Consider the following 14,816-nt stretch of genomic DNA (forward strand, 5'->3'; position numbering starts at 1 on the left):
TCCCACCAACCGTCTGAACCAACCGCTGCTGTTTCCAGCGGCAATTAGAAAGATACAGCATGACCACAGGAACGTTCTGTCAGCGTGGTTTGGCTTCCCCAGACAGATCCTCTGCCTGCACACGCTGCTCAGCTGAATGGTACCAACACCATCTTCTCACGTCTTCACATTTGACACTGCACTGAACTCCTTCCTGCTTCTCTTGCTCCTCCATCTTGCCTTCTTTCCACTTTCCTCTCCCCGTTCTCTCTCCTTTTTCTCCACCCTTTCTAATCCTCCCGAGCCCCTCCTTCAGTCCTTTCTTCTATCCCCCCCATCCTAACTGTCCACCCCACAGCAGTCTGTGCAAATACCAATACTGAAGCACAAGGTTTCCACGCCTGCAGAGGGAGAACGACTGAACCATTCGTCAGAGCACAAAGCAGCACCAGAACCCCCAGCACACCAGAGGAGAAGGATCCCAACAGGGTAAGGCTGGGGATGGAGAGCAAAAGAGTGGAATGGGTGGAAAAAAGGGAAACATAAAGAGGAAAACCACTTCTACCAACATCTGCCCTCCAGTTCTGACCCCCAGCTCCCAGAAGAGGATGTGCAGATATCGCTGCTGGAGTCCAATACTTCCACACCCGCTATGGGAGAAGGAGACCAACAGGAAACATTTTCAGAGCACAAGCAGTAACAGAGCCCCTTGGGCAGAGTGGAGGAGACCAATGGGGTAATGGTGGGGACTGAGCAGGAAGGAGAGCATGGGGGAGAACAGGAGTAGAAGGGCGTGTCCCACCCGCTCGCTGCTTCCCAGGTTCCTGGTGCCATGGGACAGGAAGGAGGAGATCCCGTGTGCAGCTCATTGCTGCGTGTGCAGCGCTGGGAGCACTCATCCTCGTGCTGCTGGTGATATCGACCGGTGAGTGCCACAAGAAGTATCCCCACGGTGAGAGGGTGCCTCAGGTTTGGGTACAGAGCAGGGATTTGGGGTTTCCAGCACATGGATGCGCTCCCCAAGCACAGCCCTGCTCCCACGTGCTCTGGGGCAGCCATTCGGTGCCCTGCACCACACTCTGCTCAACCTTCCAACCTCTGCAACCGCACCCGGGCTGCAGCACGTCACAGTGCAGCCCATCCCCCACCTCTGTTGGAGGGAGGTGAGAGAAATGCAGATTTCCTGCCCTTTGCCTCACATTTGTCCAATTCCTCATTTCAGCATGTCGGCAGGTCCCCTGTGCCACCTTTCCCAGACTTTGCCCACGTGTGCCCCAACGCCTGGGTCGGATTCCAGGGGAAATGCTATTATTTTTCCAAGGAGGAGAATGATTGGAACAGCAGCAGGGAGCACTGCAATGCCCACGGAGCTTCCCTGGCCACCATAGGCAGTGCGGAGGAGATGGTGAGATGGGGACACGAGCCCAAAGCTCTGGGGAAGGTACCAGGCTGGGGAGGGACAGCAGCACATTACTGCCCCTAACCCCTCCCTCATCCATCTGGGGGACATCCCGAGATGTGCACCTCTGGGGGCAGCTCTTGTGCCATGGAAGCACAAACAAGCTTCTTCCATGCAGCAGAATGCAGCGCCTTGCAGCCTGCTGGAGCCTGAGATGTGGGTGGGACAGATGCTGAAACCTCCTGACATTCAACACTCTCTTCCTTTAAAGGATTTCATGATGCGCTTCCAGGGCCGGCAAACTGTTGGATCGGGCTGCACAGGGAAGAAGAGGACGCCCAGTGGACGTGGAGCGATGGCACAGCCTTCACCAACTGGTCAGTCTGTCTGTCCAGCTGTCCAGGCCATGACTTCCCATGGGCTCTCTTTGAGATGGGGACCTTCTCCTGGTGCCACAGCCATGGTTTCCCATAGGCTGCTTGGCTCAGCTTGGTGCTCCACCATGAGCCCTTTCTGCCCTTCCTTCCCCAGGAGAGGCAGCCCCAGCTTTTCTCAGCAGATTGGGGCACCTTTCCCATTCTCCTCCCTCTTGGGCACAGGTTTGAGCTGCGAGGTGGAGGCCGATGTGCGTACCTGAACGGGGACAGGATCAGCTCATCCCTGTGCCACCTACACAAGCACTGGGTCTGCAGCAGAGCTGACCACTACGTCCTCTGGAAGCAAAAGGCGCACCCACAATGAGAGACCCCACCACCGTGTCAGGACCCGGTCAGCCGTGTGACAGGTAGGTTGTGTTTTTGCAGTGGAAATTTCCAGTATCTCTGTATGTAGTGTAGGTGAAGTTGCTTTTCACAGAAAAAGCTGCTGAACAGAGTAAAGTTGAGACTGGGGCATTCCCTCCTGGGTAGAATTGGCACAGGCACCAGGTAAGGAAATTCTATAGGGTAGGGGAGAGCCTAGCACAGGACAGAAGGAGTGTGCAGACTGTTGAAATGTTGTCCTCCTATCTCCTTAAAAAGTACAGAACATACCAAAGACAATGGGTTGCTAACAGACGTTGTATGGAAACATAATGCAGCAACAGCTTCGGACCATTGTGAGCCTGAGATGCTCAACCAATGAGTGCCAGGAGAGGCTTTGCCTGTGTTGGACCCAGGGGAGAAAACGGAGTGGATTTCACTGATCAGGAGCGCAATTTCTCCCTTGGCAGTAGGGGGCGTGCGCCCGTTGTTGCAATCATGGACAAACTGCTCTTCACAGAGATCTCGGCCTGAATCGAAATTGTAGACCTGGAGCGTGTTTCTCACAAAGCTGCAAACATCAGCCCGAGCTCCAAGGTGGGCGAGGAGGGCCCAGGGAGCAAAGGGCTTCACCGTGGTGCTGGGCATAAAAGACCTAACACTGCTTCTTTCTGTGTGTGCTGCTGCTTGCGGGACAGCCGGCATTGAAACCGTGAATAAATGTAGCATGTAGCATGACCACAGAAATGCTCTGTAGGTGTGGTTTGGCTTCCCCAGACAGATCCTCTGCCTGCACACGCTGCTCAGCTGAATGGTACCAACACCGCCTTTGGCTTCTCACGTCTTCACATTTCACACTGCACTGAGCTCCTTCCTGCTTCTCTTGCTCCTCTCTCTTTCCTTCCTTCCACTTTCCTCTCCCCGTTCTCTCTCCTTTTTCTCCCACCTTTCTAATCCTCCCGAGCCCCTCCTTCAGTCCTTTCTTCTATCCCCCCCATCCTAACTGTCCACCCCACAGCAGTCTGTGCAAATACCAATACTGAAGCACAAGGTTTCCACGCCTGCAGAGGGAGAACGACTGAACCATTTCTCAGAGCACAAAGCAGCACCAGAACCCCCAGCACACCAGAGGAGAAGGATCCCAACAAGGTAAGGCTGGGGATGGGGAACAAAAGAGTGGAATGGGTGGAAAAAAGAGAAACAAAAAGAGGAAAACCACTTCTACCAATGTCTGCCCTCCAGTTCTGATCCCCAGCTCCCAGAAGAGGATGTGCACATATTGCTGCTGGAGTCCAATACTTCCACACCCGCTATGGGAGAAGGAGACCAACAGGAAACATTTTCAGAGCACAAAGCAGCAACAGAGCCCCTTGGGCAGAGTGGGGAAAAACCCAATGGGGTAATGGTGGGGACTGAGCAGGAAGGAGGGCATGGGGGGGAACAGGAGTAGAAGGGCGTGTCCCCACCCGCTCTCTGCCCCCAAGCTCCTGGTGCCATGGGGTGGGAAGGAGGAGATCCCGTGTGCAGCTCATTGCTGCGTGTGCAGCACTGGGAGCCCTCATCCTCGTGCTGGTGGTGATATCGACCGGTGAGTGCCACCAAGCATCCCCATGGTGAGGATGCCTCAGGTTTGGGTACAGAGCAGGGATTTGGGGTTTCCAGCACATGGATGCGCTCCCCAAGCACAGCCCTGCTCCCACGTGCTCTGGGGCAGCCACGTGGTGCCCTACACCACACTCTGCTCAACCTTCCCAACCTCTGCAACCGCACCCGGGGCTGCAGCACGTCACAGTGCAGCCCATATCCCACCTCTGTTGGAGGGAGGTGAGAGAAATGCAGATTTCCTGCCCTTTGCCCCACATTTGTCCAATTCCTCTTTTCAGTGTGTTGGCGGGCCCCCATCCCACCTTTCCAGCCTTTGCCCACGTGTGCCCCAACGCCTGGGTCGGATTCCAGGGGAAATGCTATTATTTATCGAAGGAGGAGAATGATTGGAACAGCAGCAGGGAGCACTGCAATGCCCACGGAGCTTCCCTGGCCACCATAGGCAGTGCGGAGGAGATGGTGAGATGGGGACATGAGCCCAAAGCTCTGGGGAAGGCACCAGGCTGGGGAGGGACAGCAGCACGTTACTGCCCCACCCCCTCCCGCATCCACTGGGGGACATCCCGAGATGTGCACCTCCGGGGGCAGCTCTTGTGCCATGGAAGCACAAACAAGCTTCTTCCATGCAGCAGAATGCAGCGCCTTGCAGCCTGCTGGAGCCTGAGATGTGGGTGGGACAGATGCTAAAACCTCCTAACATTCAACACTCTCTTCCTTTAAAGGATTTCATGATGCGCTTCCAGGGCCTGGCAAACTGTTGGATCGGGCTTCACAGGGAAGAAGAGGACGCCCAGTGGACATGGAGCGATGGCACAGCCTTCACCAACTGGTCAGTCTGTCTGTCCAGCTGCCACGACTTCCCACGGGCTCTCTTTGGGATGGGGACCTTCTCCTGGTGCCACAGCCGTGGTTTCGCATAGGCCCGCCAGGCTCAGGCTTGGTGCTCCACCATGAGCCCTTTCTGCCCTCCTTCCCCAGAAGAGGCAGCCCCAGCTTTTCTCAGTGCAGATCGGGGCACCTTTCCCATTCTCCTCCCTCTTGGGCACAGGTTTGAGCTGCGAGGTGGAGGCCGATGTGCGTACCTGAACGGGGACAGGATCAGCTCATCCCTGTGCCACCTACACAAGCACTGGGTCTGCAGCAGAGCTGACCACTACGTCCTCTGGAAGCAAAAGGTGCACCCACAATGAGAGATCCCATCACCACCAACCTTGTGCCAGTGCTGCTGTTGTATTACAGTGTATTATCTTGCAGCCCGATGTCCTTTCTAGTCAATTACTTTGTTTCTGTTCAGATCGTTGCTGCCGTGTTGTTTTTGGGCCCATCTCGCTATCCTTTTCCCTGTTCCCCTTTTCTGGGGTGCAGATCTGTGGGTCCCTCTGCCCCGCTACTCACGGAACCGGGCCGAACCAGCCCATAAACCACTGACATTGTGGATGAGGTGCTACGAGATGAGGCTGAGGAGCTCAGCGGTGGTGATGGTGATAGGAGGACAGTTGGACGGGATGATCCTGTAGGTCCTTTCCAGCCCTGTGCCTCTATGATTCTGTCATCATTCTGAGCCACTCTCTGTCCGGGCCGTATTGTTTCAGGCACGCTCTGACCTCACTGCACAGAGGTGCTCTCTGAAATGCACGCTGCATCTCTAGTGCTATTGGCTTCTTAAAGCCATTCTCCTCTGCAATTCCCTGCAGTTTACAAAGAACCATAGAATGGTTTGGGTTGGAAGGGACCTTTCAGACCATTCACTTCCATCCCCGGCTGGAGGCAGGGACACCTCCCACCACACCAGGCTGCTCACAGGGCGGGGGCATCCACAACCTGCTCCACTGTCTAAATCCACCCTCTTCCACTCTAAAGCCATTTCCCCTCCTCCTGTCGCTCCACGCCCTTACAAAACAGCCCCATCCCAGCTTTCCTGGAGGCCCCCTTCAGGTACAGCCCATGACTTCGGGTACGCTTAGCTGGGCAGCAATGGAAGCTGCTGGCAGCTCACCCAGTGCCTCCGTGCAGAAGAGGCCTCTGCACAGCCACAACCTTCCCGGGATCTGCACTGGCCAATACCTTCAGGGAGTCACACGCCTTCGGGACTCCTTCGATTTCTTTCTCTGCCCATCCTGCCAAGCCGCTGCCCATCGTAAAGACGCGGAGTTTGCAGTAAGCAAAGCGTGCTCTATTGCAGCCGCTGCCATCGCTTCCCGCAGCGCTGTGGGACGGGACGGGACGGGAGTGCTGCCCCAGGCACGGAAGCACCGCCATTCTTTCTCCATCAGCCCCCTCCCCTTCCACGCCCGTCCACACTGCGCTTCCGCTCCAGGCCGGATGTGATGTCATCACCGGGCGCCGCGGCGGGCCGTGAAGGCGTCCCACAGCGGAGCGCCGGGCTCGTTCCCCGCCGTGTCCCTGCGCTTCCTGCGCTGCTTCACGGCCTGCGGACGCACCGGGCCGCGTTTCCCGCGGTTGCTGCCCGCTGTCCCCGTGGGCGAAGCGCCGCCCGGCCGACGGCTGAGATCCTCTCCCGTGTCTCGCGGTTCCCGCGGGACGGTCGCCGTTTGCCGTCGGCCGCCTCGGCCTCTTCGTGCCCCAATGGGAGCTGCCGAGTCCCGGCTTGACCCAGCGATGGAGCACCTGGGAAAGGAGCGGGCAGCCCTGGCGGCACAGCTGGAGGCGGTGCAGCGGTGTGAGCGGGAGGGGCGGAGCCTGCCCGCACTGCTCTGAGACCTCATGGAAGGGCTGAGAGCGGCTGGGAAGGCTCTGTGCGTGGAGATCCCTCCCTGGGGGGGTATCTCCCCGTGAGCCGAGATGTTCGCAGACCGCTGAGCGTTCCTTTCCTGTTTGTCCCTTTGCCATTCCTCTCCTGTATCGCCTTTCCACCGTGCTGTTCTTTCCCACTGTGACAGCCGCCCCATAGCAGCACCGCCCCATAGCAGCACCGCCCCAAAGCAGCACCGTCCCAAAGCAGCACCGCCCCATAGCAGCACCGCCCCAAAGCCTCACCGCCCCATAGCAGCACCGCCCCAAAGCCTCACCGCCCCATAGCAGCACCGCCCCAAAGCCTCACCGCCCCATAGCAGCACCGCCCCAAAGCCTCACTGCCCCATAGCAGCACCGCCCCAAAGCCTCACTGCCCCATAGCAGCACTGCCCCATAGCATCACTGCCCCATAGCAGCACTGCCCCAAAGCCTCACTGCCCCGTAGCTGCACCACTCCATTGTGTCTCTACCCCATAACGTTGCCCAGTAGTGTCACTGCCCCATAGCATCGCTGCCTGCATGGGAACTGCTGAGTCCCAGCCTGACCCTCTCATGGATCACCTGGGAAAGGACCGCTCAGCACTGGCAGCAGAGGTGAAGGCGATGCAGCTGTGCAGCAGGAAGGGTTTGAGCCTGGCTGCACTCCTCTTAGACCCCATAGAAGAGCTGACAGCCACTGGGTGAGGATTTCTGGTTGGGGATCCCTCCTTGGCGGAGTTTTCCCCTGCGATCGTGGAGTGTTCTGAAAGGGGTGAGCAATCTGCTTCCCTTCCTCTATTGCACCTCCTGTCTGTGTGATGAAATTGACAACAAACAAAACGCTTCAGTTTCTCTCTTGGGATACGGTATAGTCGCTTCTTATTCTTTCTTTGTTTCATACATGGGAAAGCAGGGGTCAAACTCCCCCTGTTTTCCCAAAGTTTCCTGTGGTACAGAACTTCAGGATGTGTTTTTAGGGTCTTGATTGAAAAACAGCACAGAAGAGAAGGGGTTGGACTGGATGATCTTGTAGGTCTTCTCCAACCCTGGTGATTCTATGATTCTATCAAGTGATCAGCAGGACATTGGAGAGGTGATTTTGTCTTTATTTTCCTGGCTGTAAAATGCTGTTATTTGGCCCTCTCCCAGCACACACACAACGTGCAGTTGAGGTCTCCCGTGCCTGGAAAGAGTTACAGAATCATAGAATGGCTGAAGCTGAAGCTGAAGGGGTCCTTCAGGCCCATGTGGTTCCAGCCCCCTGCTGTGGGCTGCTTGTCCCCCACCAGATCAGGCTGCTCAGGGTCTCATCCAGCCTGTCCTGGGATGCTCCCGGAGGGGGGTTATCCACGGCTTCTCCTGGCAGCCTGTGCTGGGACCTCACCTTTGAGTAAAACATTACCCTCTTACATCTAACCTAAATTTCTCCACTTTTTGTGTAAAAAAAAAGTCTCTGAGGGAAGGGCTGTGCGTGGCAGGGAGCTTCACCGAGCCACGGGGCTGAAGCCTTGAGAAGTTTTGGGTGAACGTGGTGTAGAGCAAACAAAGGCGGTGACACGGCCTTTATTTGAGAAATAGGTGCTGTAGGGAAAGATATCAGAGAGAAATGAACTCACCCCTCCCAGTAACAGTTTGGAGAAAGGGGTGAGCTGAGGAATGCAGCGTTCATCCTTGTGCTGCAGGAGGAAAGGGTGGGGGGAAAGGGAGCCTGCGCAGACTCAGACAGCACTGTGCTCCCAGAGGCATCACTGAGACAGAAAGGGTGGCTCCAGCCCCCGTCCGCTCCAGGCAGTCACGTGCTCATAGAATCATAGAATCCTAGAATCGCTAAGGTTGGAAAAGACCCACAGGATCATCCTGTCCAACCATTTGCCCTACATCAATGGTTCTCGCTAAACCATGTCCCTCAACACAACGTCCAAACGCTCTTTAAACACTTCCAGGCTCGGTGACTCCACCGCCTCTCTGGGCAGCCCATTCCAGTGCCTGACCACCCTTTCAGAGAAGTAGTATTTCCTAACGTCCAGCCTGAATCTTCCCGGTGCAGCTTGAAGCCATTCCCTCTAGTCCTATCACTAGTCACATGAGAGAAGAGGCTGACCCCCAGCTCACTACAACCTCCCTTCAGGTAGTTATAGAGAGCAATAAGGTCTCCCCTGAGCCTCCTCTTCTCTAGACTGAACAACCCCAGCTCCTACAGCCGCTTCTCATAAGGCCTGTGCTCCAGAGCCCTCACCAGCTTTGTTGCCCTCCTCTGGACACGCTCCAGGGCCTCGATGTCTTTCTTGCAGTGAAGGGCCCAAAACTGGACACAGTACTCGAGGTGCGGCCTCACCAGTGCTGAGTACAGGGGGATAATTACTTCCCTGTTCCTGCTGGCCACACTGTTTCTGATACAAGCCAGGATGCCATTGGCCTTCTTGGCCCCCTGGGCACACTGCTGGCTCATGTTCAGTCTAGCGTCAATCAACACCCCCAGGTCCATTTCCTCTACACAGTCTTCCAGCCACTCTGCCCCAAGCCTGTCGCGTTGCCTGGGGTTATTGTGGCCAAAGTGCAGGACCCGGCATTTGGTCTTGTTGAATCCCATCCCATTGGCTTCAGCCCAGCTATCCAACCTATCCAGATCCCTCTGTAAGGCCTCGCTACCCTCAGGCAGATCAACACTTCCAGCTAGCTTGGTGTCATCTGCAAACTTACTGAGGGTGCACTCAATGCCCTCATCCAGGTCACCAATAAAGATATTAAAGAGGACAGGCCCCAGCACCGACCCCTGGGGAACACCACTCGTGACCGGTCGCCAGCTGGATTTAACTCCATTCACCACCACTCTCTGGGCCCGGCCCTCCAGCCAGTTCCTTACCCAGCGAAGAATGTATCTGTCCAAGCCACGATCTGCCAGCTTCTGGAGGAGAATACTGTGCGAGACAGTGTCAAAGGCTTTGCTGAAGTCTAGGTAGACCACATCAACAGCCTTTCCCTCATCCAGCAGACGGGTCACTGGATCATAGAAGGAGATCAGGTTGGTCAAGCAGGACCTGCCCTTCGTGAACCCATGCTGGCTAGGCCTGATCCCCCGGTTGACCTGCATGTGCCACGTGATCTCCCTCAAGACAATCTGCTCCATAATCTTCCCCGGCACCGAGGTCAGGCTAACAGGCCTGTAGTTCGCCGGATCCTCCCTGCAGCCCTTCTTGTAGATGGGATTCACATTGGCAAGCCTCCAGACTTCTGGGACCTCACCCGTCAACAAGGAGCACTGATAGATGATGGAAAGCGGCTCGGCTATCACCTCTGCCAGTTCTCTCAGCACTCTCGGGTGAATCTCATCCGGTCCCATGGACTTGTGGCAGTCCAGTTGGAGTAGCAGGTCTCTAACTGTTACCTCCTGAATTGTGGGGGGTTTAGCAGAGCTGAGGTGATGCTTGTAGCCGCTGCCCTCGGGATCATTCCCTGTCGGGTGGGGATCAATGGTGATCCTTCCCACCCTTGGGGTCTCTGTGCCTCTCTGCACCCAACCTATCCTTGCTGGGAGGAGCGTTCCGCGTGCCCCACACTGGTGGTGCTCCCATCGCGGCCCTCGACCGCGCTCTGGCGGACGGCTCCTTCCCTTCTTCCCTTCATTCCCGGGGTCGCCACAGGGACCCGCTCGTCCCCTCCTGTCCTCCGAACTTTCGCTTTCACTTTTGACAACCCTCACGAGCGAGATCTGCCTGGCGCCCGGTGACGTCACCCGCGCTCACGGACTCCATTGGCCGGGAGGAGCGGAGGTACCATTTATGAAGCTGTGCGGAGCCTGGGGTCTCCGCAGAGCGGAGCGGTGCGATGGGTCCGAGCGAGGTGGTGGTGCTGGGGCTGCGGCTGCGGCTGCGGCTGCGGCTGCGGCTGCGGCTGCGGCTGCGGCTGCGGCTGCGGCTGCGGCTGCGGCTGCGCTGCTGCTGCTGCTGCTGCTGCTGCTGCTGCTGCTGCTGCTGCTGCTGCTGCTGCTGCTGCTGCTTGGCGCCCTGGGCGCGGCGGTGTGCGGTGTGTACTGCGGGATCGGGCTGCCCCCGGCACCGGGACCCGCGGCTCCCCGCTCCCCGACGCCGGGGCTGCGTCCGCGGGACCCCCACCCGCGGCTCACGGCTCTGTCGCCGTCTGTCCCCGCAGGGTTGCACTCCCTGCGCTACTTCCTGACCGGGATTACGAATCCCGGCCCCGGGATGCCGCGGTTCGTGATCGTCGGGTACGTGGACGACAAAATCTTCGGTATCTACGACAGTAAGAGCAGGACTGCACAGCCCATCGTGGAGATGCTGCCGCAGGAGGACCAGGAGCACTGGGCTGTGCAGACCCAGAAGGCCCAGGGCGGTGAGCGGGATTTTGACTGGTTCCTGAGCAGGCTGCCGGAACGCTACAACAAAAGTAAAGGTGAGCGTGGGGGAAGCTGCAGCGCGATGCGTCTGGGACAGGAGCTCTGTGTGCCGAGGGTGTCCGCCAGCCCCACTGATGTCTGGCCGTGCCCCACGCCCAGCTGTGCTGGGCCGTCCATGTGTGGTGGCACTGTCCCTGGGCTGCCCTGCTCCTGCGCCCACCCACCCCACCCCAGACCCATGGCACTCACGGTGCCCCACAGCCCAAGAAGCCTCTCACCTATCACTCTGGCTGTGCCTCAGGGTCTCACACGATGCAGATGATGATCGGCTGTGACATCCTGGAGGACGGCAGCATCCGAGGGTACGATCAGTATGCATTTGATGGGAGAGACTTCCTCGCCTTTGATATGGACACGATGACGTTCACTGCGGCGGATCCGGTGGCAGAAATCACCAAGAGGAGATGGGAGGAGGAAGGGACGTATGCTGAGAGATGGAAGCATGAGCTGGGGACTGTCTGCGTTCAGAACTTGAGGAGATACCTGGAGCATGGGAAGGCGGCAGTGAAAAGGAGAGGTGAGGATGGGAGGGGGACTTGGGGCTGGGCTGGGTGTGGGGCAGGGGCTCAGTGTGTGGAGCTCAGCCCGGCCCACAACGTCACCAATCGGCAGAGCGGCCCAAGGTGCGAGTGTGGGGGAAGGAGGCCGACGGGATCCTGACCTTGTCCTGCCACGCTCACGGCTTCTACCCGCGGCCCATTGCCATCAGCTGGATGAAGGACGGCATGGTCCGGGACCAGGAGACTCGCTGGGGGGGCATTGTGCCCAATAGGGATGGCACCTACCACGCCTCGGCTGCCATTGATGTGCTGCCGGAGGACAGGGACAACTACCGGTGCCGCGTGGAGCACGCCAGCCTGCCCCAGCCTGGTCTCTTCTCATGGGGTGAGCTAGCAGCGTGGGGCATGTGGGGTTGGGATTTGGGGGCCGCCCCTTCCTTTCCTGACAACGGCGCTCTCCTCCAGAGCCGCTGCCCAACCTGATCCCCGGTGGGGCTGGGGCAGTCGTCACCATTGTGTTTGTCATCGCTGCTGTCGTTGGATTGGAGGTGTGGAAGAGAAAGTCAGGTAAAAGCAGAGAGCTGGGGGGAGAAAGCGGGAACTGCAGGTGGGGCCTGAACCCCCTTGGGAATGCCCATGGTCTGACATGAGCCCAGTGCTGACACTTCTTTCTGTCTGCAGGGAAGGAGAAGAAGGATTACGAAGCAGCAGCAGGTGAATGCCAAGGGCAGAACTGTCCCCTGCCAGTGCTTGGGGTCAGGGCACTCTGGGGCCCCTCGTTGCTTTTGGGGTCACAGTGGTGGTGGTGGCATGATGCTCCATGCCCCACAGCGAGCACAGAGACAGGGCTCACTGCTCTCCCTCCCTTGCAGGCCACGACGGAGAATCCAGCGGCTCGGCCACAGCTTTAGTGTGGAACGGGGGCTCAGGAGGGGTCCCTGTGGTTGGAGCGGTCCCAGTTCCCTGCGCTCCCCCGTTGGGCCCACGGCCGGGGCAATACTGGGCCCAGCCCTCCCTGGAGAACCCCCAGGGTGGTGAGTCAGGATGCGGATGTGGCCCCACATGATACCATCTCTTCTCACCCGCACAGGAAGTGAACCTTCCATCTGAGTGCTGTGCTACTTCAGCCAGCCCTGCATGCATGTGTTTGGAGTTTGTGGGTGTGTGTATCTCTGTTTGCTCAACTTCCTGCATCTCCTCGGGCTGACGCAGTGTGTGCTCCCCTGCTCACACACTGTTTCCAACAGTTAGCACATGGGTTCTGCCCTGTGCTAGGCGCTCTCCTACCATGTAGGATTATCTTAGCTGGTGCCTGTGCCAATTGTACCCAGGTCAGAACGCCCCGGTCTCAACTTTGTTCAGCTGCTTTCTTTGTGAAAAGCAGCTCTCAGCGCTGTGCTCATTGTAGTCAGCCATTAGCTTCAAAACCTTGTTGGGCAGCTCATGCCTTGGATGGATGCTGCTGACCAGGCTTTGAGCCAAGCTGGCATGGTTTTGTAATTTTGCCATTGGTATTCCACATCATAGCATCATGGACAGCCCGGGTAATTACAGGGTTAATAGTCCGGTTCTGTGGACTGACAACCTTCCAGATACCTGCTTCTCGAAAGAGAAGAAGAACTGCGTATCCCAGAGGACCTCACGGTCAGAGAGGGAAGATACGGCACTGAAATCACGGGATATGAGTTGCGTGATCAGGCTCACACTCTCTCTCCGGCAGCCATGCAGAGTGCTGGGTGTGCTTCCGAGCTGTGCACCTTCATTCAAGCAGAGCTTTCGGTTTTGGAAGCTGTCTCTTATTTTAAATGATTTATAACCCGTACTTTCAATTTGATTGTATTATATTGTGTTATCTTGCATTCCAATATCACGGTTAGTAAAATAATGTTTCCACCTGAGATTGTTGCCACTGCTCTGTTCTTTTTCCCTCTCTGAGCCCAGCTCCCATTCCCCTGTCCCCTTTCCCTTCCCATTCTTGGGTGCCAGGGGGCCCACAGGCCCACGGCCTCCCTGTCACGGGCATAGACTGATCTAGATTGAGCTAGATAAGTCCGTGACAGCTTTTTGTGGAGAATGCGGGCAATCTGAAGCTTTTAACGCTAACAGAGAAAAGAAAGGATTTCTTTAAGCCGGAGACTGCCAGACTGCAAGGCATTGCTAGTGTGTGACCTTCATAGATGAGATTATAGTCTGGGCAGTCTGCCGAACTCCGGACACTGTACCCAGTAGTTGTTGTTGTTGTTTTTCCCCCATTTTAGCAGCTACCAGCTATGAGTCTGCTCTTTATTGCAGGAGCGTTGTATAAGGGATTAAGGACAATCATGATCTTGGGATATTATTGGCCTATAATTAACATCATGATTTCGTGCTGTGGAATTGTGTTCATGTATAACCAAATAAGGGCCCTGATGGAGACACCTGCCTGGTACCTTTATGCAATGTGGTATCATTTTAAGTTTGACACTTTCAAACCAGTTTCCAGGCTTTCTTCTCAGTTTGTCACGTGTTTTTTCAACTGCCGAGCTGGAGCTCATACTCTTGTGCATGTTATCAATCTCCTTGAATGTTTTCTTCTCCATTTGTGTTATGTGGAAGAAGTCTCCTCCAAAACCAGAGAATGCTGACTGGCAGGGAATATGGAGAGGTTTAGGAGAAATCTTAGAAGCGTGGGGACCCACAATGTCATGGCACTCCACTCTTGAACACCTGTGGGATCCCAGGAAACGAAGCCAGTATTTGAGTCAGGGATGGTGTGGCTCAGATAGATCGAAGGAGGTACGGCTTATTTGGGGCTTGGCTTGTGCTTACCGTGCTCTATGTAATACTCTTCTGGAGAGAGAGAGTTTCCAAGCAGAGGTTGAAGCCAAAGGGGGAAATCTCCAAGTCGAATCTGATCAGTCACAGGAGACACCAGTAGCAGTGTCAGCTGCCCCTGTGGAAGGCAAGAAATGGAAGTGGGTGTCCACGCGTCTGGAATGGAAAAAAGAAGCAGCAGCTGCGGAGGAGGAGGTAGAGGAAGATCCAGGCCAGGGGGCCTCCTCAGAGCCACGAAAGGCAAAAGCAAAAACCAAGAGACACGGAGAGGCGAGTGATGAAGAGGAAGTCTCTATTTCTGTTTGCCGACCTCTGAAGATGACTGAAATCCAAGGCTCAAGGAAAGAGTTTACACGGCATCCGAACAAAACCCTTGTCACCTGGTTGCTTCGCTGTTGGGATGGCGAGGCCAGTAGCTTGTCTCTGGATGGTAACGAAGCCCGCCAACTCGGAGGCATTGCCAAAGACTCATCTATTGACAGAAGGATTAGTAGATGTTTGGATGGAGCCACCACCCTCTGGGAACGAATGTTAGTAGCCGTCAGGGAAAGACATCCCGTCAGAGACAGTCTGAAGCCTGTGATGTAGAAGTGGGATACAGCTGAAAAAGGTATCCAGTATTTGAGGGAAAT

General features: G+C 56.5%; 2 protein-coding genes and 2 pseudogenes across 3 annotated transcripts; all 4 read left to right on the forward strand.

Moving 5' to 3' along the window:
- The first annotated feature begins 104 nt into the window (after positions 1-104).
- On the forward strand, positions 105-2,362 carry LOC121106912 (annotated as a pseudogene).
- Positions 2,363-2,884: 522 nt separating this feature from the next.
- Positions 2,885-5,016, forward strand: YLEC30 (c-type lectin like 30, MHCY region). Of its 2 annotated transcripts, XM_040648576.2 has the most exons (3): positions 2,885-3,267; positions 4,446-4,552; positions 4,772-5,016. In XM_040648576.2, exons 2-3 carry the CDS (start codon positions 4,452-4,454, stop codon positions 4,911-4,913), a joined length of 243 nt encoding a protein of 80 aa, XP_040504510.1. In that variant the 5' UTR covers positions 2,885-3,267; positions 4,446-4,451; the 3' UTR covers positions 4,914-5,016. The 2 variants fall into 2 exon arrangements, with proteins under 2 accessions (XP_040504510.1, NP_001380682.2); NM_001393753.2 differs by lacking the exon at positions 2,885-3,267 and having other exon boundaries at positions 4,772-5,012.
- Positions 2,885-14,816, forward strand: part of LOC124417250 — a 45,822-nt pseudogene continuing 33,890 nt past the window's right edge.
- Positions 10,267-13,268, forward strand: MHCY36 (major histocompatibility complex Y, class I heavy chain 36). The gene is given in 8 exon segments (NM_001396166.1): positions 10,267-10,390; positions 10,393-10,479; positions 10,606-10,866; positions 11,112-11,387; positions 11,483-11,755; positions 11,836-11,937; positions 12,052-12,084; positions 12,243-13,268. Coding segments are annotated over 8 exon segments (1,335 nt in total). The 5' UTR covers positions 10,267-10,281; the 3' UTR covers positions 12,437-13,268.

This window comes from Gallus gallus, chromosome 16 (assembly GCF_016699485.2).
Source record: "Gallus gallus isolate bGalGal1 chromosome 16, bGalGal1.mat.broiler.GRCg7b, whole genome shotgun sequence".
In the NCBI taxonomy this organism is placed as follows: domain Eukaryota; kingdom Metazoa; phylum Chordata; class Aves; order Galliformes; family Phasianidae; genus Gallus; species Gallus gallus.

What these genes read in the sequence shown, in the direction of transcription:
- YLEC30 (XM_040648576.2), top strand. Translation starts at nt 4,452, where the DNA reads ATGATGCGCTTCCAGGGCCTGGCAAACTGTTGGATCGGGCTTCACAGG. An exon ending in GGCACAGCCTTCACCAACTG is followed by an intron (nt 4,553 to 4,771) that starts GTCAGTCTGTCT and finishes TCTTGGGCACAG; the next exon opens with GTTTGAGCTGCGAGGTGGAG.